The sequence below is a fragment of the Penicillium psychrosexuale genome (assembly GCF_028828465.1).
Source record: "Penicillium psychrosexuale strain IBT 29551 chromosome Unknown utg000006l, whole genome shotgun sequence".
Taxonomy (NCBI): Eukaryota; Fungi; Ascomycota; class Eurotiomycetes; order Eurotiales; family Aspergillaceae; genus Penicillium; species Penicillium psychrosexuale.
This window is the reverse complement of record NW_026643191.1, coordinates 1,581,764-1,602,717: the sequence shown is the minus strand read 5'-3', so window position 1 is coordinate 1,602,717 and position 20,954 is coordinate 1,581,764. Positions and strand designations below refer to the sequence as shown.

Sequence of the window (20,954 nt, the reverse complement as noted above, 5' to 3'; positions counted from 1 at the left end):
AAGATCTGCGAGTCAGATATTTATTGAACATAGCGGCAACAGAAATCACAATCTGATTGAACAAGATTACTTGTTCTACTCCGAGGCTTTGTAACCCGAATGTGTCCTGTATCGGATATCGGTTCTACGGATAATGTAAAAAAGATTGATTAGATTGGAGGACAGACATACTTCTTTGACGAAGAGAACCCGAAGATCCTGTTCATTCTAGGTACAATGGCAACTTGCTCTCAAATTTAGCTTCTTGTCGGCCCCAGATACCTCAACCCAGATACTCCAATCATCAAGTGCCAGCTGCAGTTGGTTGAAAGGTATATTAGTGTTGTCTGTCAAGACTAAAGTACTAAACAGGTTTGATAATATGTGCCTCGATGTTACCCTCGGGCGTACCGCCCACGTGACCCATGTAGCTACCATAACCCCGCTGCTGTACATAGAATAATACATCATATCTATCTTTCCCTGAGCTACCAGTGTGTCACTCGCACGTCTACACAGAATGCGAGGATGGGCCACACAGTCCATGCGGGGCTGCGATCTACATCAATGAACCCTGCAGGCTTAGCGAAGCTAAGCCCCATGCACCTGTTGTAGCAAGGTCTAGAGAGGAGTATATGCCGCAAAGACCGCAAAATGCCGCAACGTAAGTAGGCGGACTTGTACTATAAACGGGGTTATAGAGCGGCAATATACGGCGTTTTGTGGTATTATAGACCCGCAATAGCACTCTACACTCCATACACTCCATATACTAATTTCAAGAATTTATCAAACTTTGCGAGTCCTACATAATGACAAATACATCTGCCCTAATGGTTATGGAGATAATGTGAACTGGTAGAGTGAACCTGACAAATATGCTGCCATAATCCCACATAATGAGAAAATTGTTATAAAGTGCATTGCACCGCATATAAGTTCTTCGAAAACTCATTGAAAGTTTCCATACCCATACCAAGGAAAACCGTACGGATTTGTGCTGTCTTTATCAGATTCATTCCCAAGTCATGTCTTCACACAACCTTTACCCGGAGTACCTCATTGTCAAGAAGGTTAGACCGGCTTACTGGAGAGCAACCTTTAATAATGGTCCTCTTAATCTCTTTGGACCTGAGACATACATCGCCCTCAAACAGCTCGTCAATGACCTCGAGAATTCCAAAGAAGTCCGCGTCGTTGTTTTCGATTCCTCGAGCCCCGACTTCTTCATTGCCCGTTATGATATGGCTCGAGCCATGGAAGAACCTGAAGGCCCCGGTACTGGCGTTATATCCACCTGGGGCGAATTCGCTCTGCGAATTGTCAACCTCCCCATCGTGACCATCGCCGCTATTAGGGGATGAGTTCGCGGTCACGGCAGTGAAGTCACTAGTGCTTGCGACATCCGTTTTGCAAGTCGAGAGCGCGCTATTTTTGGCCAGCCGGAGGTCGGTGCGGGTGTCACTCCTGGTGGTGGTGCCTTCGAATGGCTCCCTCGAAATGTCGGTCGCTCCAGAGCATTGGAGATTCTTCAGGATCTGATGATTTTGATGCGTCTACAGCTGAGCTTTATGGATGGATAAACCGCGCAATACCCGATGCGGACTATGAAGGCTTCGTGGACCACTTTGCCCATCGGGTCGCTGGGTTTGACGCTCGCCCTCTTGTGGAGGCCAAACGCGTTGTTAATGCTCGTAGCGGTCTACCTACTGACGTGGACTTCTTTTCTTCCATGAGACTCTGCATTCAGATGGCCCAAACCCCTGAGAGAGCTGCTCGCTCCAAGATCCTTCGTTCCAAGGGTTATGCCCAAGAAGGAGAAGTCGAGCTTAATATGGGTAAAATTCTGGCAGAAGTGACTTTTAGTGATCTCCCCTAGATGTCGAAATTGAAGAGACAGTTTCTATATGGTGCGGAACCTTGATTCAGACTACGAGATCCTACGAGTAATAGTGTGATCGTGAGTTAAATATTTTTTAAAAAGAACACTATTTATTTTATTACTTATTTTATTTCGATTATTAGCAGGTTTTAGATGCCAGACCTGTATGATTCCTCACCTTTTATTCTTATCATAGGCCCAGCCTCCTGTCTGAAAATTCAGTCATAGCCTTCCTAATTTGGATAGTGCTTGCCTTGGCACATACACCAATATCACATGGGACTTCCTTATGTGGAGACTGTTATGGAGAATATCTACTTATAGCATAGCATAGCATAGCATAAGTTACCTAAGTATAGTCTACCTCCAGGGCTCGACGTGCGGCCAAACCAGGATCCTACCTATGATGTCATATAACTTGTACTAACTATCACATGTAAAAGAGAGCATAACGTCACAGAGCTGGAATTGGAAGTACAAATATTTCGATTCTTCTTTTCCTTCTCAATTGACCCTAACTTTCATTCACGCAGAAATATGGGTTCTGAGTCTTTTCTCTCGGCGCTCTCGGCCTTTATCCGGCATCCATTCGTAGAGACCTTTACCTGGCTCTACATGGTTATACAGGCTGTGTTGGTTTACATATTTTCTCCTATACCCCCGCCCCCTGCAGCTCTGAATCCAAATCTTCCTCGAAAGAGAGTCGCGGTCATTGGTGCAGGCCTAACTGGTGTGTCCTCGGCTGCCCACTGTGTTGGCAATGGCTTCGATGTTCAATTGTTTGAATCTAGACCCAAAGAACAAGGATTGGGAGGCATCTGGAGTGTGAGTTTTTCTTGATTTCTATTTATTCCTAGTTAAAGCACCTGCTAATAGCTTTACAGAGAGTCAATTCCACCTCTGCATTACAGGTCCACAGCGTCATGTACCGCTTCCATCCCTCGGTCCAGTTCGACAGCGCATATCCCACCCAGCAACAGATCAAACAGCAAATCGTTGATGTCTGGAAGAGATATGATCTGGAAAGACGTACTACCTTCGAGACTAAAGTCACGTCCGTGAAAAAGACCGAGAATGGCCAGTGGATCATCAACGATGACGAAGAGCAGTATGGCCGCTTCGACGGCATCTTGGCCACGGTAGGCGTTTGTGGAGATCCTAAGATGCCACCGCTGCCCGGCCAAGAAAAGTTCAAGGGCCAAATCTACCACTCCTCCGAGTTGGATGGCACAAATGCCAAAGGCAAAAAGGTGCTCATTGTGGGAGGCGGTGCTAGCGCCATTGAGGCCTTGGAGTTCGCCGTCAAGAATGAGGCTGCCGAGATTGATGTCCTTTCTCGGTCCGATAAATGGATTATTCCTCGCAACATACTGGTGCAGTCTCTCCTTGCATGCAACATCTTCGGTCAGGAAACATCACTTTCGTGGATTCCTGAATGGTTGCTGCGCAAGTTTTTCTATCGTGATCTTCAAGACATTGCGCCGACAGACAAGGGAATATTTACCGGAACTCCGATGGCCAACAACGAGTTGTTCAACCAGATCCGCGAGGGCAAAGCCCACTGGTTACGAGGTGACATCGTTTCTGTGGAAGAGAACGGTGTGGTGTTCAATTATCGATCTAAAGGCGTCCCAAAGGGAGGACCTGGCCATGAACAACTGGTCGAGGGAGATATCATCGTCATGGCAACTGGTTTCAAACGGCCTTCATTGACCTTTTTGCCCAATGAGTGTTTCGATGAACCCTACGGACCGCCTAATTGGTATCTTCAAGTTTTCCCACCCAAGTACCCGGATATTTGCGCAAACAACAGCACCTACGTCGATGCGATTGGTACAGTGGGCAATATGCATATTGGAATCTACACGCGATTCCTGCTCATGTTCCTGACCGACCCATTGACCAGACCCACTGAAATGTGGATGAAGACCTGGATTGACTTCACAAGGTTCATGAAGCGTCTGGCGCCCACGGGAGCATTTGACTTCTTTACCTATGCTGAACTGATCTACTGGTACTTCTTCGTCCTTGTCGTTAACCCGTTCCGTTGGAAGTGGGCGTTGTTCGTGTTCTTTGGTATTGGCCGTGGCTTGCCTATGAGGTTTGTGGAGCAAGAGAACTCGTTCCGTAGGGAGCTGAAGAAACAGCCCGAATCAAAGAAAGCTGATTGAATTGGGTTGCTATGATATTCGCTCAATGTCATGATGAGGATGCATGTGCATTGAAAGCTAGGAAGGTCACGGTTTGAATGGAATTTTGGCTGGTTGGTTCGGCTTGGAAGACAATTGCATAAGACACATGTATTGTATGTAAAATAAAAGCACTAAGACCGCAAAGTACGCCTGGGCCGTGTCCTCTCCTTCTTCGGCTAGCTTAGCCAGAAGTTTGTTGGGTGTTCCCGCGCTTTGTCCGACAGCTTGTCGATCTTTCCTTATATATTCCTCTGAACGTCAGGATTGGGCGTGCAACTTTTACTAGATAGGGGTATACGGTAAAATAGGCGAAGAAACGCAAGGACAGACATAGCGCTCACGTTCAACAATATCCACCTGAAGATAGAAAATCAACTCCATCATTGCCCTTTAATTTCTGGAATCTTCTTCTCCATATTGTAAGCCAAATTCCCCCCTCGCAAAAAGTGATCGGGGATATAACGCTTCTCCTCTAGCCAGAGTATAGGCCATAGCAAAGTCACACCCAGGAGACAGAAAAGGCTTGCAATGAGATGCCAACCAAAAATAATCCAATACCCGATATGCGGCATGATAAACTTGACAAACTCCGATGTTTGATATAGATCTTCTTGCTTGGAAATGTAGTAAAGCTTGTGGTCGCCATTGGTCGTAGCATCGCTTTTGACCGAATCGTACGTCAGGTCCAAGACCGTAGTGAGAGTCACCGGAGCGACATGGAAGGGAACAAGCCAAATGGAGAAGATCTGTGACATATTCACATAGAGTTTGAGTTTATCTTCATCGAAAGCTAGAGAATTATCAGAGTCTGCAGTTAAAATTATGAAGTCCACAACCTTGGAAGTCTCATGTTGACATACCAATAGAATGAATCTCTAGTTCGATCCGGGGTGACATGATCTTATACCATTGGAATATCTTTGCAACCCACCATCTGCTGCCCTCAAAGCTGGGCACTCGGCAGAATGGATGAGTAAAGGATACATTGTTGGTAAAATACCGGTGAAGGACGGTTTCTTGCAAAAATGGCGGCGACTGTGTTAGACCCCGGATAACGGAAGGTATATCGGCCACTGAAGGAATTAGCTGATGAATCCAAAATATCATATCGATAACGCACCTGGGTTCTCCATTTTGTTCAAAACGTTCAAAGGCGTTGTTGGAAAAGAAAGAAAGAGAAGATATAAAGAGGTAGTTAACTAGCTTCGGGTGATACGGTGACGTCATGTTCGACTATCCAGGTCGGGGTTTAACACGTGAATCTCGTCGGAGTCACACCGGTTGGAAGCTACACCATTAAATAAGTTGCTTTTAATTAGGTGACCTCTTCTTTCGATCGATGTGACATAATTCATAGAGCTCATAACTATCAAAATTTGTATTTCTGCCAGCCCTAGAAGGGTACACCAGATGCCGGTTTTCTATCGGCATGCCGAGTCATTATATTCCGGCGGTGAGACGTAGAATATAAACCTCCACCCGTGGACAGCTGTGGACAGTAGACCGAGTTGATCCGGTGAGATCATACCATTCAATGTATGTCGTAGAAGTAGATACAGATATGCATTGGTCAAGATGGACCTTGGGTAATCAAGAAAACTCCAAAGTGATTGAATTCCAGAAAGAAACGCCTTTGCACATGGGAATTGCCCCCTGCAATCATTTTTTACCGCTTCCAGCTGTCAACCTTCTTTCGTCGCTTGTCGAAAATCTGGCCCATGCCGACACCATCACCGCGTTGCCCGTCCTCGTTGCGGACTCGCTTCCGACTCTTCTCGAGTGCGGCTCCGTTGCTTTTGGATCTCCGGGTAAGACGTTCGATGTTATCCGCGCCTTCATTAAGCCCCTTCCATTCATCACCACCGTACGTGGTATCCTTTCCGCGACCCCGTTTCGCCAATTCCTTCTTTGTCTCCTTCGGCAATCGGACAAAGTTGGTCTCTTCGTAGGTGGTACGCTCTGCCTCGCGCTCTCGGTCCTTCTTTGACTTGACCGTTCGGCCACCATCAATGATTGTGCTGCCGATACTGGGCTCAGCCATGGGTGCAGACGACATTTCAGCGCTGACAAATTCGTCGATGACGTTGGATCTAATGGGTCTGCGGTCCTGGCGTTCGCGACGCTCTGTCGTAGGCAAGGAAGTTGGCATGATCCTCGGGGGGCGATAAATGCCGTCTCCGGGTCCCTCGACAGCACCCTTAGAGGGACGGGCCTTCTTCTGCTCGGCCACTCCCTTGGAGAAGGCAGAGACATTGGGTCGGTACGCCATTTCATCGATGTCCTCCTCATTCTCGCTACCGCTTACATCTTCGTCTTCATCCGATGATGCTTCGCTGCCTGATGTCGTAGCTTTGCGGCTTTTCTTCGTCTTGGTCGGCTGAGCCTTCTCTGTCCGCTCCGCATCCTCTGCAGCTTTGATGACCTTGTCTATCTGGTACTTCAATCGTCCTTCCAAAGGACGGACACCACGCTCGAGGAATACCCGAAGCTCAATCAATTTCTTGCGAATGTCATCTTCGAGGGAGTTGTCTGTATATTGGCTCTTCTCTTTTGGGGGGTTTGTTTCGCTGACACATTTCGCAGTTGGAAGATAATTAGAAATACGAGATTTTGCAAGTAGGAAAGAAGGATTTCGCTCTTGGTGTCGAGGAGAGAAATGCCGTCTTTGGGAGGCTCGATCGTGACATCGGAGGGCGCATCCTTGTGTGGCTTGGGTAGAGAGGAGGCAGTTGTCGACAGACAATTATTCAGAATCTCGAGCAATGTCGGTAGACTTTGAGGGCGCGCAGACGCCTGTGTTGGAGCCATGATTGAAAGTTGATGGCTTATAGAGAACAATAATTCGCGAAACAAAAAAAATTTGGCCGCTTCGACGATAACGCCGGTCACGTGTGATAAAGACAAGGCACCAAGGCATTCTTCGATGATCGATCGTCATTGCCAGTCTGTCACTCGCAGTTCGCATTTTATCTCCCTTCGAGTATCGCGAGTTTCTCACGGATGAGAACGTGATTTTCTCTTTCTAGGGTAGCTGCTTGTTGTAAACAACTATTTTTTCTTTCACAATCACCCATTGACACACTAGCTCTACTCCTTTCCTCTCCGAAACAAGCCATTGAGGTTGGTTTCTAGGCTTCCAAAAGTCTATAGAAACGCCCAACATGCGGTTCGCCGATCGAGCCTTTCTTCTCTCGTCGACCCTACTAGCAATCCCTTCTTTGACTACGGCCTTTTATCTGCCGGGTGTTGCACCGACCTCCTACGACGAAGGACAAGCAGTTCCGCTTTATGTCAACCACCTCACCCCCAGCCTCTCTCGCGATGACCAGCTTCATTCGGTCTTCTCATATGACTACTATCATCCGGCTTTTGGATTCTGCCGACCCGCAGATGGTCCTAAAGATGTGAGGGAATCCCTGGGGAGCATTCTATTCGGTGACCGCATTCGCACCTCGCCATTCGAGCTTCACATGGCGAAGAATGAGACCTGCAAATCGATATGTGCAGAGGCCAAATTCGACGCCCGCAGCGCAAAGTGGACCAATCGACGAATAGCTCAGGGCTACAACATTAACTGGATTGTGGATGGGCTGCCAGCCGCGCAGTTGAACTATGACGGCGTTACCAAGACCAAATTCTACAACCCTGGCTTCTCTCTGGGTGAGCTAGATGACAATGGGCAGGCTCTGCTCAACAATCACTATGACATTGTGATTGATTACCATAAGGTGGGCTTTGGCGGCAAGGATAAATATCGCGTGGTTGGAGTGCTTGTCCAGCCTGAGTCTCGCAAGGACTCCCGGAATTTAGAAGGCGGGGCCGCTGAATGTGGTACCCCGGGCAATGTTCTCGCGCTCAACGAGGACGGCGAGACCACAGTCACCTGGACGTATAGTGTGTACTGGAAGGAGTCCCCCACAGCCTGGGCTACCCGGTGGGATAAGTATCTTCATGTCTATGACCCTAAAATCCACTGGTTCTCTCTCATCAACTCGGCTGTCTTTGTGGTTTTCCTCGTGGGTATGGTCAGCATGATTCTAGTCCGCGCACTCAAGAAGGATATTGCTCGTTATAACAGGCTGGATTCGTTCAACCTGGAGGATTTGGATAGCACTTCGGCTGCGATCGAAGATGGAGTCCAGGAGGATTCTGGCTGGAAGTTGGTCCATGGCGATGTCTTCCGGTGCCCCGAATCCCCGTTGCTGCTGAGTGTGATGGTTGGCAACGGCGCCCAGCTATTTATGATGACTGGTGTGACTGTCGGTGGGTAGTCTGACTCCCGCTTTTCTTCTCTTTGTACTGATTTTTTATTTGTAGCATTTGCCCTGCTTGGTCTCCTCTCTCCTTCCAACCGTGGATTCCTGGCTACTGCCATTCTCCTGATTTCCGCCCTTTTCGGTGGGATCGGTGGTTATGTGTCGGCGCGAGTGTACAAGACATTCGGTGGCGATTCTTGGAGGCGCAACATTATCATGACACCTCTATTTATACCTGGCATTATATTCGGTACTTTCTTCATCCTGAATCTCTTTGTTTGGGCCAAGGGATCCAGCGGTGCCGTACCATTTGGAACTATGTTGGCACTGGTATTGATTTGGTTTGTTATCAGCGTGCCATTGAGTGTGGCAGGCAGCTGGTTGGGCTTTAAGCAATCGGTACTATCAAATTCCAACCCCGTTATTCAGACATTCCAATGACTAACTTCATTTCGCAATAGCCGCTTGAGGGTCCTACCAAGACGAACCAAATTCCCCGACAGGTTCCTCCGATGGCTGGTAGCCTGCGAACAATTCCGTCGATTCTGCTGACCGGAATTCTTCCCTTTGGTGCGATTTTCGTCGAGTTGTACTTTATAATGACCTCCCTCTGGACCAACAAGATCTACTACATGTTCGGATTCCTGTTCCTCTGCTATGGCTTGATGATCATTACCTCTGCGGCTACTACCGTGTTGCTGGTGTATTTCTTGCTGTGTGCAGAGAACTACCGGTGGCACTGGCGCGCCTTCATAGGCGCGGGTATGACCGGAGGATATGTCTTTTTGAATGCGCTCATTTTCTGGGCGACACGGGTCAGCTTTGGTGGATTAACGGGGGCGGTGCTTTATGTGGGCTATTCGGCGCTGATCGCCTTCATTGTGTTTATTCTGACTGGTATGTTTTTGTTCCCATGTCTTGCGGATGGGCTTCTTTTGCTGACTTCTCTCCAGGCTCCATTGGTTTCTTCGCCAGTTGGGCATTCATCCACCGCATCTATGGCTCGATCAAGGTGGACTAAAGGTTTTGCTATTGGTGTAACATTTAGCCTTGCATTTTGGTCACGAGAGAAGACATACCCTGTTCTTGTGTCTGTTTTTGTTCCCTTCTTTTCTTTCAAAAAAAGGAATCGCCCTCATTGCTTGGAGAGGTCTCATGGCAGATAGATAGTTGTTTTGATATGGAGAAATGTATATACGCGGTAATGAGATTGTCTGCCAAGCCCAGCCTCGGGATGTTCTGGACCTCCGTTCTTTCTCGCCTCCTTCAACCTCTTCTCTATCTTTTAGAAACTGCATTTCTTGTATTAACTCCCTTATTATATCTTTCCTCTTACGTTGCCGGGGCCCCCCCTTGCGTAGACATACTCAGCCACAACCCAGCCACACATCCCACCTGTTTCTACCCCGCGTCACCACTCCGAGCTCATTGCAAGCCATCACTCCCAGATTTGTTTTGAACTTGCTCTTGATACTGTTTTAGAGAGCTATTTTTTGATCATGGGAAAGTCGTAAGTTCTAACCATCCTCTCACCCTGTTTGAAATGGCGGTGGAACGGACTTGGCGGATCTCAGGATGCGCGTCATCTCGGGAGCAAGCCAGTCCCGTACTTTTGGTCTGAGAATCACGTTGAATATCCTGCCTACAGTCAAAGGAGAACCCCGCGCTGACCCTCGTGTTTCACATTCTACAGTCAATCTAAGCTTTCACCGACGCAGCTCGATGAGCTGCAAAGGGCAACACATTTCGATAAGAAGGAGCTACAACAATGGTATAAAGGTATGCGGATATATGGGAAACATACGAAACATCAAGTCTCAAGAGCGATCGCTGATTATGGGCATGTCTAGGATTTCTCAAGGACTGCCCGTCTGGTACTCTGACCAAGGAGGAGTTTCAGAAAATATACCGGCAGTTCTTCCCCTTCGGCGACCCGTCATCCTTTGCCAATTATGTCTTTCGCGTTTTCGACTCGGACAACAGTGGTATGATCGATTTCAAAGAATTTATCTGCGCCCTTTCCGTGACTTCGCGAGGCAAGATGGAGGATAAACTGGATTGGGCATTCCAATTGTACGATATTGACGGCGATGGGAAAATCACCTATGAAGAAATGCTGGCCATTGTCGAGGCGATCTATAAGATGGTATGCACAATGCAGTTCGTGAAATCACGATACTCTTAGGAACTAACGAGCATACAGGTTGGATCCATGGTGAAACTCCCCGAGGATGAAGATACCCCAGAGAAACGCGTACGAAAGATCTTCCGCATGATGGACAAGGATGAAAATGGCAGTCTTGACATCGACGAGTTCAAAGAAGGCAGCAAACGGGATGAAACCATCGTCAGTGCCTTGTCGCTTTACGACGGATTGGTTTAGATTGCTTGGGCGAATACTGGCGCAAAGTGAGGCATTCTCTTTTGGACGGGCGAGGGGGTTGCATTGCATATTCTCTGTCTTATCTGTTTTCTCTGTTTCTTTACTTTCTTTTTTCTCCTCTTGTCATATTTTTGATTACCCCCTCATGTCTTTTGTATATTTGAGACAAGTACAACCTTGGTAGTGAAGTGTATGTATACAGTACAGTGTCTATCAACTTGGCTTTGACTTTGATCGGACTTTGACGCTACGATAATTAGGCAGAGTGAGAATGGTGCGCTAGCTTTGATAAGGATCGAACCAGTCCATTGTCGCCTCGTATACGGAGTATAGTATGTCACATCAAAATCACTCAAGTCGGCCCAGCAGACTAACTACCAGCTCTTCTCCATTCTATCTGGAATTGATGTACAAGGGTATCGGGAAGACGCAAGAGCCAGTCCCCGGCATGCAGGGCGCGATCTAATATACTGGAATGAGCAAGGCAAGGAAACATGGGAAAGGAAATATGTATCAAAATCATATCAGAAACAAGAAGAAAAGCCTGCCGACCAGATGATCAAAAAAAAGAAGAAACTCGTGAGACAGCGTAAAGAGGAATCAATATAGATCAATATCAGCCCAGATCAACCACATGCTAGTGAAACAAGCACGAATTGTACGAGGTCCGGGGTGCACGGCAGACAGCTATCAAGCCTCAGAAGCAGTTGCGCAAGGGACGAGCAGCCTTCTGACAGTGGGTTAGGATCATCGGCGATCAAAAAACCAGCTGCTGCGCTTCCCGGGCGCTTCTTGCGATTGTACGCCCGCAACGTTCGAGTTCGCCGGCCCGTCACCACCCCCGCGGAGTGGCTTCGCGATGCGCGATCCACCGAAGCTAAAACTCGCATTCCCATCCATGCTCGGTAAGCCGCGGGTGGAACCTTGCTTCGCTGCTTCCAGACGTTCCTTAACAGCGGTGAGTTGAGCTTCGAATCTATCAGCGTAGTTAGTATCGAGTATCATCAAGCGAAACCAGGAGAATAAGTCAACGCATACCGGTGGTTGGCTTGGGTAAGCTTCTCTTGGCTCTCCTGGAGCAGGGCTTCCAGGCTGGCAATACGCTCATTTCTTGCAATCAGTTTCCGCTCAGCGATTGCCACCTCCTTCTTCAAGCTACTGTTTTGTTCCACAAGCTGACGCTGCACGTGGGTTAATTGCTCGAGGTTGCGCTCCAAGAACGCCATCTTCTTCTGCTGAGCCCGGTTGTTCGATGATCGAAGAACGTTGTTATACTGCTCTCGTGCATCGTCCAAGGAGATTTCCAACTCTACGACACGCTCGCAGCGGTTCTGCAGGTCACGCATGAGAGACTTCTTCATGGCATCGAACTCGGTAATCTGCTGCTGCAAAGTCTTGCTTGCGGCACCATTGGTGGAGGTCCGGGACTGGCTGTCGACAAGCGATTGTCGCAACTTGGTCAACTCTTCATCCTTGCGTAAAATGTCAGAACGAAGATCCGCGGCCGCCGCAGTTTCAGCCTCATTCTTTGCCACGTAAACGTGCTCTAGCCTTCCTCGAATCTCTTCCACATCGCCCTCGCCCAAGTTGCGCGTCAAGAGATCTTCATACTCTCGTTGAAGGCCATCTAGCCTCTTTTCCAAGTCTGCACGGCGGCTGTCCTGCAGCTCACCAAAGTCACTTCGGTCGTTCACGGTCAGCTCGGCTTGTCGGATAAAGCCTTGCGTCTCGACAAGATTCGTGCGAAGGTCAAGAATATCGTCTGGTGCAATGAGTTCACCTGCAGAGCTGATTTGGTGTAGAGCATCGACGCGCTGGATGAGGTCTTGCAGCTTGCGTTCGTTATCGGAGAACACGTCGCCACCGAGGTCAAACCCAGCCATCATCTTAGCCATCTTCTCGGTCTTCTTCTTTTCCTTCTCATCAAGTGCTGCAGTAGTCTCCTTTGCCCTCATTCGGACATCCAGAAGCTGCTGCTTAACTTCATCCAGCTCGCCTGTGAGTTCCGAGTTGGCCTCCCGAAGGCTATCCATGGTGATAGCGGCTTCCTTGCTCTCATAGGAGACCTTCTCGAGCTGCATACGGAGCTCGTTGACTTCTGTGCCCAAGCGCTCATTATCTTTGCCGGTTCGCGCGCCGTTCTCCTTCATGGACCTAAGCTCGTCGCGTGCCTCGCGGAGGCTGCGTTCCACGTTGACAATATGTGACTCCTTCTCTGAAAGCTGGTCTTGGAATTCATTCTCACGGCGCAAGAATTCTTCACGCTCGTCCTTCTCCAGCACCAGGCTGGGGGTGCTGGACCGATCTCCAACCCGTGAATCTGGGCGCGGGGTTTCTGAACGCGCAGTCTCCTGCAAACGTGAAGGCGTACTCGGACGTGGGCCGCGGGCTTCAGCCTTCGTGTAACTGACAACTTCGTTTCCTCGAGAGGGGGTCCATTGATCCTTGGGAACGCTATCACCGCTACGCCACAGGCTGACTTCGCCCTCAAGCGCTGAGATGTAGCTTTCGAAATTCGTCATTTGACTTTGCGCCTTGCGCAGCAGTTGCTTCATCTCCGAGGAGCTCAGCTCTGCATTGACCTTAGCCTTGTTCTTGATGGCCTTGGCGCGCACACCGAAACGCAAGGTTGAGATTGTTTCCGCATCGTTGTAGCTGCTAGGCGAACAGTTGATAATCAAAGTCGTTCGAGAGTTACCACCGAGGGATTCTTGGAGAATTCGAGTGAGTTTGGAGTCACGGTAAGGAATGTGTGTCGATTTGCCGTCGGTCAATGCGTTGATTACCATTCCTAGCGCACTTAAACTCTTGTTGATTTTCTTGGCCTCCTCCAGAGTCTGGCCACTTGCGCCGGTCTTTCCGACCTTTTCGCTACCAGCCAAATCAACCAAGAACAATTGGCCACTCTTAGCAGACCCAGTCTCGACATTCTTCTGGGTGACTGTGATCACGAAGATGGAGTGGGAGCGGGACGATTCCTGGTTCATGTTAGTTGCAGCGACGGCGCGTGCTGCTCCTCCCCGGCGCATAACTTCGTAGACCTCCTGCACGCTAGATACGTAGACTTCCAGCAATCCTTTAACGTAAACTCCACGAGCTTTCTCCTCGTGAACTGGCAAGTTGTCGTTCTGGGGCACGAGTAAATCACGGATCCGCTCCATGTAAATTTCCATATAGCTGACCCGCACGGTGTACTCGATGTTGCTCGGGCTAGTCAGGATGCTGGCGAAGATTTGCTCGATCATGCGTGGAATAATACCCTTCCCTATGTCATCATCGATGTCGGAACCCATCATCGTATATGATTTTCCAGCACCAGTCTGACCATAAGCGAAAACTGTTCCGTTATATCCATTTAAAATATCGTCCACCGTCGGTCGGATAGAGAAGTCAAAGATATCGCTTTGCGCGGTGTCCATAGGGAACACCCGATCAAACGTGAAGGCCCCTGTGTTCTCTCGGGACTAGAATTCCGTCAGTATAGCCTCGTGAGTTATGGCTTCAGTTCGGACTCACATTGATGCTACATGACTCTTCATTTTCAAATTCGACGATAGGCTTACCCCCAGAAGACAATTCGACCTTGTTTTGCGGACGGAACCTAGCAACCACTATATACGGCCAATCAGTCCAAGTCCTAGTAGAACGCGCTTTATTTTATTGTGCCAGTCTGTGCATACCCTTGATGGTGTTCGACCCCGCGGACCTGTGGAACCATATTAGTGATGGCCAACGCACGATAGGGCCGAGCGTACTCACGCCATATTTGTAGAGTGTAACTTGGCTATGACACGCGCAAGCTAGAAGATAGACCCCAAAAAAGGGTAGGTGGGCCGTGAAGTTCGTCAGAGGCGTTTCAAATGGAAACTCGTCTGTTGCGGTGTAGTGGCTCGGAGGAGGGGGTTAAAGGGTCAGGGGGTCCACGTGCAACGTGGACCAAAACGAGCAAGGAATGAAGAGAAAGATAAAGCAGCAGTCAGGCCGCAAAGAAAGGACGGCCAAACCAAGAAGACCTACAATGGGACTTTGAAGGGGAGGGGGTTGACGCGAAAGAGTGGGATTTCAACTGTTGACTGTGACCCCGTTTGGGCTTACCGCCCCCGGACTCGGATATGCAACCATCCTGCAGATAAGCTTAATGTATAGGGAAATATACAATGAAGCATATAATTGCATGTCTTGTTTACTTGCACGCCCATTTATATTCCTTACAATGAACATGTCACAGGATCAAAGCGCAAGGTTTGCAGGAAATGCAGGCTAACTAATGCACTAAAACTATGTGACTAATCTTGTAAACTCGGATGGCATGACTTGGTGAAGGAGGAAAAAGCATGAACTAGAGATATCAAAAAAGAGAGAAAAGATGAAATGAGAAGAAAAGAACGTCAAAAAAGTGGGGAGAGAAAAGAATACACAACCTGAAAGAATAAGATACCAAGCGCCATAAACCCCATGCTGTGCAGACCAAAAGGTCAAGCTGCTGTGCCCATTCGTAAGAATATCAGCGCATCGAACTCGGCTGAGCGAATCAGATTGCTCAGTTGTCCTCCCAGCTTTTCTCGACCGTCTCACGCACTCGCTTGGTGTACTCTTTACGGTTGTCTTTGTAGAGGTTCGAGGCCTCGACGTTGGCCGGAGACGAGGTGTTGGGGTCATTCAGAAGACTAGAATTGACGAGCCGGACATTAGCATTTGTATAGTGATCTTTCATAAACAAAGGAGCGATACCTTTGAATACTAGTAAGAATAGCCGCCACATCATATGTCGGACTCCAGCGGTTCTGCAGAATATCGAGACAGAGCTCGCCGGTCCCGTACACATTGGGATGGAACATTTGGCTTATGAATTTAACACCCGGGGGCTTGTTGGGGTATTGTTCTTCGAAGTTCATGACCAGGCGGAATGTGCCATCTTCGAACGGCGTATCGGCGGGGCCGATGATGACGGCATTCCTAGCATTTCATCAGAATCATTGCCAAGAGCCTCGAATCATGCCGCGGAAGAAACATACCATGTCATGACATTATCAGCGACTGGAGATGCAGAGACACCAGCTGGGGGATCGGTTTGCATGCGCTGTGAGTATGGAAATGTTAGCGGAGCAAATCATCTTGGACACAGAACACCGGGGAAGAGATTAAGAAGCAAATCGGGCACATAGGATAGCTTGAGATGGGATCATTTATGGATACAGTGGAAACGTTTCGAACAGCCTAAGGCGAGGTGATAATATTGACGCGTACCTTGAAGTCCCGCATCAGACGACGACGGGCGGATGTAGACATGATCGAATCTGGGGGAGGCGGAAAGTAAATGAAATGGTTTGCTAAAGCTGTGTGTATGTAGCTAGATATCAGGATTTGCAAATACAGTCAGAAGTGAAGGGAAAGAAAGGAGAGGGGAAGGAGAGGAAACCCGACAGGTCATTGATACGGTAAGGCGATATGCAGCGAACCGATAGAGGGGAAGTCCGGATGAACTAGCCCAATGGAGAAACCACCCCAATCAGGCTAGAGTGAATGTCCGAGCAGTTTCCCGGGGCCCCGGGAAACTCCACGGCTACTCCAGTGCTGACTCAGCAAGAATTATGTGACCTCGGGATAATTTCCTTAACAAAAACTTTTAACTAGCGCTTTCCCAAGGTTCCAAGGTTCACCTAACCCGACCGCCTCGGGAGAAGCCTCGGTTCAAGCGGAGTGGCGGTTGTAGGCGGTTATAAGGGCGGATAATTTTCAATACATATGCACATGCAACAGCATTCCTCAGTTCTTCGTCCTTAATTATCCCTTCTCACAATCTAATTTTTCAATACTGTCACCTCACCACTCACCCCCTCATCTTAAAACAAAGTCATGATTTCCGCAGGCATGTCTGCTCGTCTCCCCAAACGGGTCTTCCCCGCATTTTGCCCCCAGCGACAGTTCAGCTCTGCACGCCCGACATGCAAGGAGATTCAAGAAGCTTACATTCTGAGTGCATCTCGGACACCAACAGCAAAGGTGGGTACCTTTAGAGAAATCTCCTTCAGAAGAACAATTCGCTAACTTCCAGGGTAGTTCAATGGTTCTTTTGCATCCGTATCAGCACCTGAGCTTGGCGCTGTTGCAATCAAATCCGCCCTAGCCAAGTCCAAGGTACCTATTGAGAAGATCACGGATGTGTATATGGGAAATGTTTTGCAGGGCTCAGTAGGCCAGGCACCTGCCCGTCAGGCGTCTATATTTGCCGGTCTCCCTTCCACTGTTGAAGCCACAACAATCAACAAGGTCTGCGCTTCTGGCTTGAAGGCTGTGTCACTTGCCGCACAAAATATTCAACTTGGCTTGGCAGAGGCACAAGTGGCTGGTGGTATGGAGAACATGAGTCGCGTCCCCTATTATATGGCACGTGCCAGCCAATTGCCACCCTTTGGTGAGATCAAGCTAGAGGATGGTCTCATCAAGGATGGTTTATGGGATGTTTACAACAATTTCCACATGGGCATTTGCGCAGAACATACTGCGAAGAACCACAGCGTCTCGCGGGAGGAGCAGGATTTATATGCCATCCAGTCATACGAGCGCGCTCAGCAGGCATGGAAGGAGAACAAGTTCGCCGACGAGATTGCCGCGGTTACTGTGAAGGGCAAGAAAGGAGATACCATTGTCGACCGAGACGAGGGCTTCGAAAACTTGCGTATCGACAAGTTGAAGGGCCTCAAACCCGCCTTCCTACGAGATGGGACTGGTACTGTAACCGCTGGCAACGCATCTAGCATGAATGACGGAGCGTCCGCTCTGATTTTGGGCAACAGGGATATTGCTCGCAAGTATGGCGGTGGCAGCCGTGTCTTGGCCCGTATTGTTTCTTCGGCCGATGCCGCCGTTGACCCTGTAGACTTCCCAGTGGCCCCTTCCAAAGCAGTTCCCCTGGCGCTGGAGCGTGCTGGAATCACCAAGGACCAAGTGGCGGTATGGGAATTCAACGAGGCTTTTGCGGCTGTCATCAAAGCCAATGAAAAGGTCAGTGCCGTATTTGTCTAACTTCCATACCAGATCTAACTTCTAACTCCTACAGATTCTCGGTTTGCAAAACGCCAAAGTCAACATGCTTGGAGGCGCCATCTCTCTCGGCCACCCTCTTGGCAGCTCAGGCTCACGTATCCTCGTCACCTTGCTCCACCAATTGCAGCCCGGCGAGTATGGAGTGGCTGCGATCTGCAACGGCGGCGGTGCTGCAACTGCGATGGTTGTTCAGAGACTGGATCGGGTGGATTAATTTCACCAAAAATTGCAATGTCTTCGGTGGCAAGTTATGACTGATGCCCTCAAATGAACAATGCAGGCTTGGATATCATCCCGTGTAGCAGAGACGTGCACTTTTCTTGGATTTGGAATAGCGGATTGGCCAAAAATTGTATTTACTCACCTTTTATGTATAAACTCATCGCCTGTTTCTTTGCGGACCTTTTTATATGGATACATTAGTACTATGTATCATTCTCTCGCTATTTTTTCTTCACCTCTTTCCTTAGATCTCTTATATATATCCATAAAGCCATTAATCTTTCTTTCGCTCCCGTTTTGCAACTTTGAAAAGATCTTTGAAGGATTCTTAGGGTCTTTTGTGGTTGGCGCCTGATTCCTCAGGAATCAATCCAGCAGAATGCAACCCAAACAAAAGCAGACTCTGGCTTTTCTTCTTCATATCCTCATGCTCTACCGCGCGAACCCTTTATATACCAATAATGCTGACACGGCAAGGATCCGATATCTGACACTATGCTGAACCCTGTGGCCCTGTCATTATCTCCGTCCTGCCATGACGCCATTTCTTGGTCCCCGGACGGTGAGCTTGCTATCGCTGCGGGTGAATACTTTCAAATCCTGGTATTTATCTAGTTATCCGATGAGCTTCAATATAATTGACATTTTTGATAGACACCAAAAACTAGCAGAGATGAGGAATCTGCCCCCAACTCAACCCAAGATTGGCTCATAACTCGTGTTAGAGCCAACTTGTTTACGAACTCTGAATGGCCGAACTACCTTCCGGGAAATCGAGATGATTTCTCGGTCGCTGCAGACCTTTCAGAAAGCAATGTGGTCGGTCTCGCTTGGTCCCCAGCAGGACTAGGCAAATATCGACGTAGTGTCCTAGCCGTGCTGACGTCTAATCTGGTATTGTCCCTCTGGGAGCCCATTGGCCTTAAGAAGCAATGGACCAGGGTTGCCGTCACCAATCGTGTATTTTGGTCACAGCCGCAGCCATCACAGGACCCAAGTAGCCATGCCTTTCGGAAGGTTAACATTCGATCTTTCACTTGGTGCGAGTATTTGAAGCCATCAACGCCTACCGCGGGCGCTTCCTTTTTACATTCGCACGAAAGCCGCTGGGGAATTCCACTGCTAATGGTTGTGAACGATTTCAATGAAGTCATGCTAGTGCAGGTCCGCAGATCAGACCCAACGGATAGCCCTTCCAAGCCCTATGATCTTCAGATTCTGGCGCTTCACTCTCTAAAGAACCCGGAAACCAAGGACAGTCCGTTCTGCTCTGGATCGCTCTTCGAGAAGGCAATGAAAGAGAGACAACGTACTACTGTGCTTTCCTGTGGTCCGTGGCAGATTTCACCCGCGACGAGCCCGGGGAACTTTGGCTGCGCAGTCACCATGGTAGCTGCAGTATGCGGAACGCAGCTTCGGCTAATGAAACTCAAAGTGACTCTCGGGAGCGAGCTCGGGGAGACCTCACAACAGTACACGTTGAGCGCCGATTTGACAGAGCATCCTCTGGACCAATTGAATGAGAAATGGGCATATCACAACATCGCTGGCCCTCTTAGATGGCTCCATACCGTACGTTCGATTTCTTACATCCATGCTAAAATGCGCCGTTTCTCTAATAAAAGCCTAACAGAGATCATCCACAACCATTGTCCTGGCAGTGGGCGCCATGGCAGCATTCATCGCCATATCTATGCCCTACGATACGTACACGGGTAGCGTTAGCAATTCTGATGCCTTCGTATTTCATGACTATCCAATCTACGAGCCACAAACCGAGGACAACAAGGGCCATCAAGCAAGGCACCTGGAGCCAATTTCGGGTATGTTATCCAAGGTCTATGAGGCCCTTTCAGCACTTCTGACCAGCTATAGCAATGCTCACTTCCGTGAATGAACAAAGCGACACATGCAAGCTCTACCTAGGTACACTCGGTGGAATTGGCTTAGTCACAGAACTTCGCCAACTACAAAGCAACAGCGCTCTGCAACAACCAAAATGGAAACGCATGATTGAAGAGTTTCAGGATGACTATGACTTAGAGCACGACTTGGGAGGAATGTCAGTTTCCAGGATTTGGGGACTCGCAGCCTATCGCAACATGACTGCGGCTATCTTCACTTCACATCCCACGGACATGATCGAGTATCGCATCACCTCTGACGACAGGTCTATGATTGTCTTTTCAGAGGAGAGTGGACCCACGATCAATACCCAAGCCCTATTTGCGGCGCAAATCCCCGATGATCATAACCAGACAGGAGAAGTGATACGTTTCGTGCTACCTGGTGAGGACGGCAATATTGAACCTGACATGGAGAGTCAACGCCTGCTTTATGCCGTAGCTTGTCGTTCCATTGTGGGTGAAGAGGACAAGTCGCTTCGGCTTCATACTCGGCGGTCTCTAGAGCGTCTAGCAGTAGTAACAGGCGCGGACCTGAGCGATGAGATTTTCAAATGCAACAGCAACCCCGCCCCGGTATCTGCGAAGACTATGGATCAGGTCACTGGCCCAGGCGGCCACATTTATGAGAAGTGCGAAGTTTGTGATGCGGGAATTGGGTGGCCCTCAGCCCAATTGGCTCAGTGCGCCAATGGCCATCTTTGGGGTAAGTCACCTCATGGTTTGAATTTGATAGTAACGTGCTGACAATTTTCATTCGTATAGAACGATGTGGATTGTCCTTCCTTGCCATTCAAGGACCTGGGATATCCAAGTATTGTTTTGTCTGTCGCAAAGAAGCTCTCGATGAAGAACTCGTGGCATGCATGCGTGGAGGAAAACAAGGTCGAACATTCGATGCTCTCTTTGAGACGTTTGATATATGCTTACACTGCGCAGCCAAATTCCAGGCCAGTTACTAGGTGTCCTCAGATAGAATTTGCAATGATAACAGTGTCTCCTTGATGGCTAGCGGCTGCAAAAAAAGACAAGATATGTGATACGATATTGCCACACAATGCTTCCAACGGATAATCATATTCATATCAT

The 20,954-nt window shown here is 48.7% G+C and overlaps 11 protein-coding genes across 11 annotated transcripts; 7 read left to right on the top strand and 4 right to left on the bottom strand.

Annotated features, from left to right (window-relative positions):
• Positions 1 to 1,007: 1,007 nt before the first annotated feature.
• N7518_010451 (uncharacterized protein) lies at positions 1,008 to 1,343 on the top strand (the record flags this gene model as incomplete). The annotated part of the gene is made up of 1 exon (XM_057191377.1): positions 1,008 to 1,343. The coding sequence occupies one exon, from the start codon at positions 1,008 to 1,010 to the stop codon at positions 1,341 to 1,343; it is 336 nt and encodes a 111-aa protein (XP_057037513.1).
• Positions 1,344 to 1,465: 122 nt separating this feature from the next.
• Positions 1,466 to 1,858, top strand: N7518_010450 (uncharacterized protein; the record flags this gene model as incomplete). Its single annotated transcript, XM_057191376.1, has 1 exon — positions 1,466 to 1,858. The coding sequence occupies one exon, from the start codon at positions 1,466 to 1,468 to the stop codon at positions 1,856 to 1,858; it is 393 nt and encodes a 130-aa protein (XP_057037512.1).
• Positions 1,859 to 2,398: 540 nt separating this feature from the next.
• Positions 2,399 to 4,032, top strand: N7518_010449 (flavin-containing monooxygenase; the record flags this gene model as incomplete). The annotated part of the gene is made up of 2 exons (XM_057191375.1): positions 2,399 to 2,686; positions 2,746 to 4,032. The coding sequence occupies 2 exons, from the start codon at positions 2,399 to 2,401 to the stop codon at positions 4,030 to 4,032; spliced, it is 1,575 nt and encodes a 524-aa protein (XP_057037511.1).
• Positions 4,033 to 4,433: 401 nt separating this feature from the next.
• On the bottom strand, positions 4,434 to 5,186 carry N7518_010448 (uncharacterized protein; the record flags this gene model as incomplete). The annotated part of the gene is made up of 3 exons (XM_057191374.1): positions 4,434 to 4,843; positions 4,914 to 5,126; positions 5,174 to 5,186. 3 exons carry the CDS (start codon positions 5,184 to 5,186, stop codon positions 4,434 to 4,436), a joined length of 636 nt encoding a protein of 211 aa, XP_057037510.1.
• A 533-nt stretch (positions 5,187 to 5,719) lies between these two features.
• lcp5 (small subunit rRNA maturation protein LCP5) lies at positions 5,720 to 6,861 on the bottom strand (the record flags this gene model as incomplete). The annotated part of the gene is made up of 2 exons (XM_057191373.1): positions 5,720 to 6,595; positions 6,658 to 6,861. 2 exons carry the CDS (start codon positions 6,859 to 6,861, stop codon positions 5,720 to 5,722), a joined length of 1,080 nt encoding a protein of 359 aa, XP_057037509.1.
• A 353-nt stretch (positions 6,862 to 7,214) lies between these two features.
• Positions 7,215 to 9,330, top strand: N7518_010446 (transmembrane 9 family protein; the record flags this gene model as incomplete). The annotated part of the gene is made up of 4 exons (XM_057191372.1): positions 7,215 to 8,316; positions 8,371 to 8,708; positions 8,771 to 9,206; positions 9,263 to 9,330. The coding sequence occupies 4 exons, from the start codon at positions 7,215 to 7,217 to the stop codon at positions 9,328 to 9,330; spliced, it is 1,944 nt and encodes a 647-aa protein (XP_057037508.1).
• Positions 9,331 to 9,808: 478 nt separating this feature from the next.
• On the top strand, positions 9,809 to 10,692 carry N7518_010445 (EF-hand domain-containing protein; the record flags this gene model as incomplete). Its single annotated transcript, XM_057191371.1, has 4 exons — positions 9,809 to 9,819; positions 10,003 to 10,088; positions 10,160 to 10,455; positions 10,513 to 10,692. The coding sequence occupies 4 exons, from the start codon at positions 9,809 to 9,811 to the stop codon at positions 10,690 to 10,692; spliced, it is 573 nt and encodes a 190-aa protein (XP_057037507.1).
• Positions 10,693 to 11,439: 747 nt separating this feature from the next.
• On the bottom strand, positions 11,440 to 14,456 carry N7518_010444 (putative kinesin family protein (KinA); the record flags this gene model as incomplete). The annotated part of the gene is made up of 5 exons (XM_057191370.1): positions 11,440 to 11,668; positions 11,731 to 14,156; positions 14,209 to 14,303; positions 14,373 to 14,398; positions 14,452 to 14,456. The coding sequence occupies 5 exons, from the start codon at positions 14,454 to 14,456 to the stop codon at positions 11,440 to 11,442; spliced, it is 2,781 nt and encodes a 926-aa protein (XP_057037506.1).
• A 776-nt stretch (positions 14,457 to 15,232) lies between these two features.
• ubc2 (E2 ubiquitin-conjugating protein RAD6) lies at positions 15,233 to 15,981 on the bottom strand (the record flags this gene model as incomplete). Its single annotated transcript, XM_057191369.1, has 4 exons — positions 15,233 to 15,359; positions 15,424 to 15,648; positions 15,708 to 15,772; positions 15,940 to 15,981. The coding sequence occupies 4 exons, from the start codon at positions 15,979 to 15,981 to the stop codon at positions 15,233 to 15,235; spliced, it is 459 nt and encodes a 152-aa protein (XP_057037505.1).
• A 567-nt stretch (positions 15,982 to 16,548) lies between these two features.
• N7518_010442 (thiolase family protein) lies at positions 16,549 to 17,953 on the top strand (the record flags this gene model as incomplete). The annotated part of the gene is made up of 3 exons (XM_057191368.1): positions 16,549 to 16,695; positions 16,753 to 17,697; positions 17,753 to 17,953. The coding sequence occupies 3 exons, from the start codon at positions 16,549 to 16,551 to the stop codon at positions 17,951 to 17,953; spliced, it is 1,293 nt and encodes a 430-aa protein (XP_057037504.1).
• Positions 17,954 to 18,456: 503 nt separating this feature from the next.
• On the top strand, positions 18,457 to 20,827 carry N7518_010441 (uncharacterized protein; the record flags this gene model as incomplete). Its single annotated transcript, XM_057191367.1, has 5 exons — positions 18,457 to 18,564; positions 18,616 to 19,533; positions 19,595 to 19,784; positions 19,837 to 20,571; positions 20,631 to 20,827. The coding sequence occupies 5 exons, from the start codon at positions 18,457 to 18,459 to the stop codon at positions 20,825 to 20,827; spliced, it is 2,148 nt and encodes a 715-aa protein (XP_057037503.1).
• Between the last annotated feature and the right edge of the window lie 127 nt (positions 20,828 to 20,954).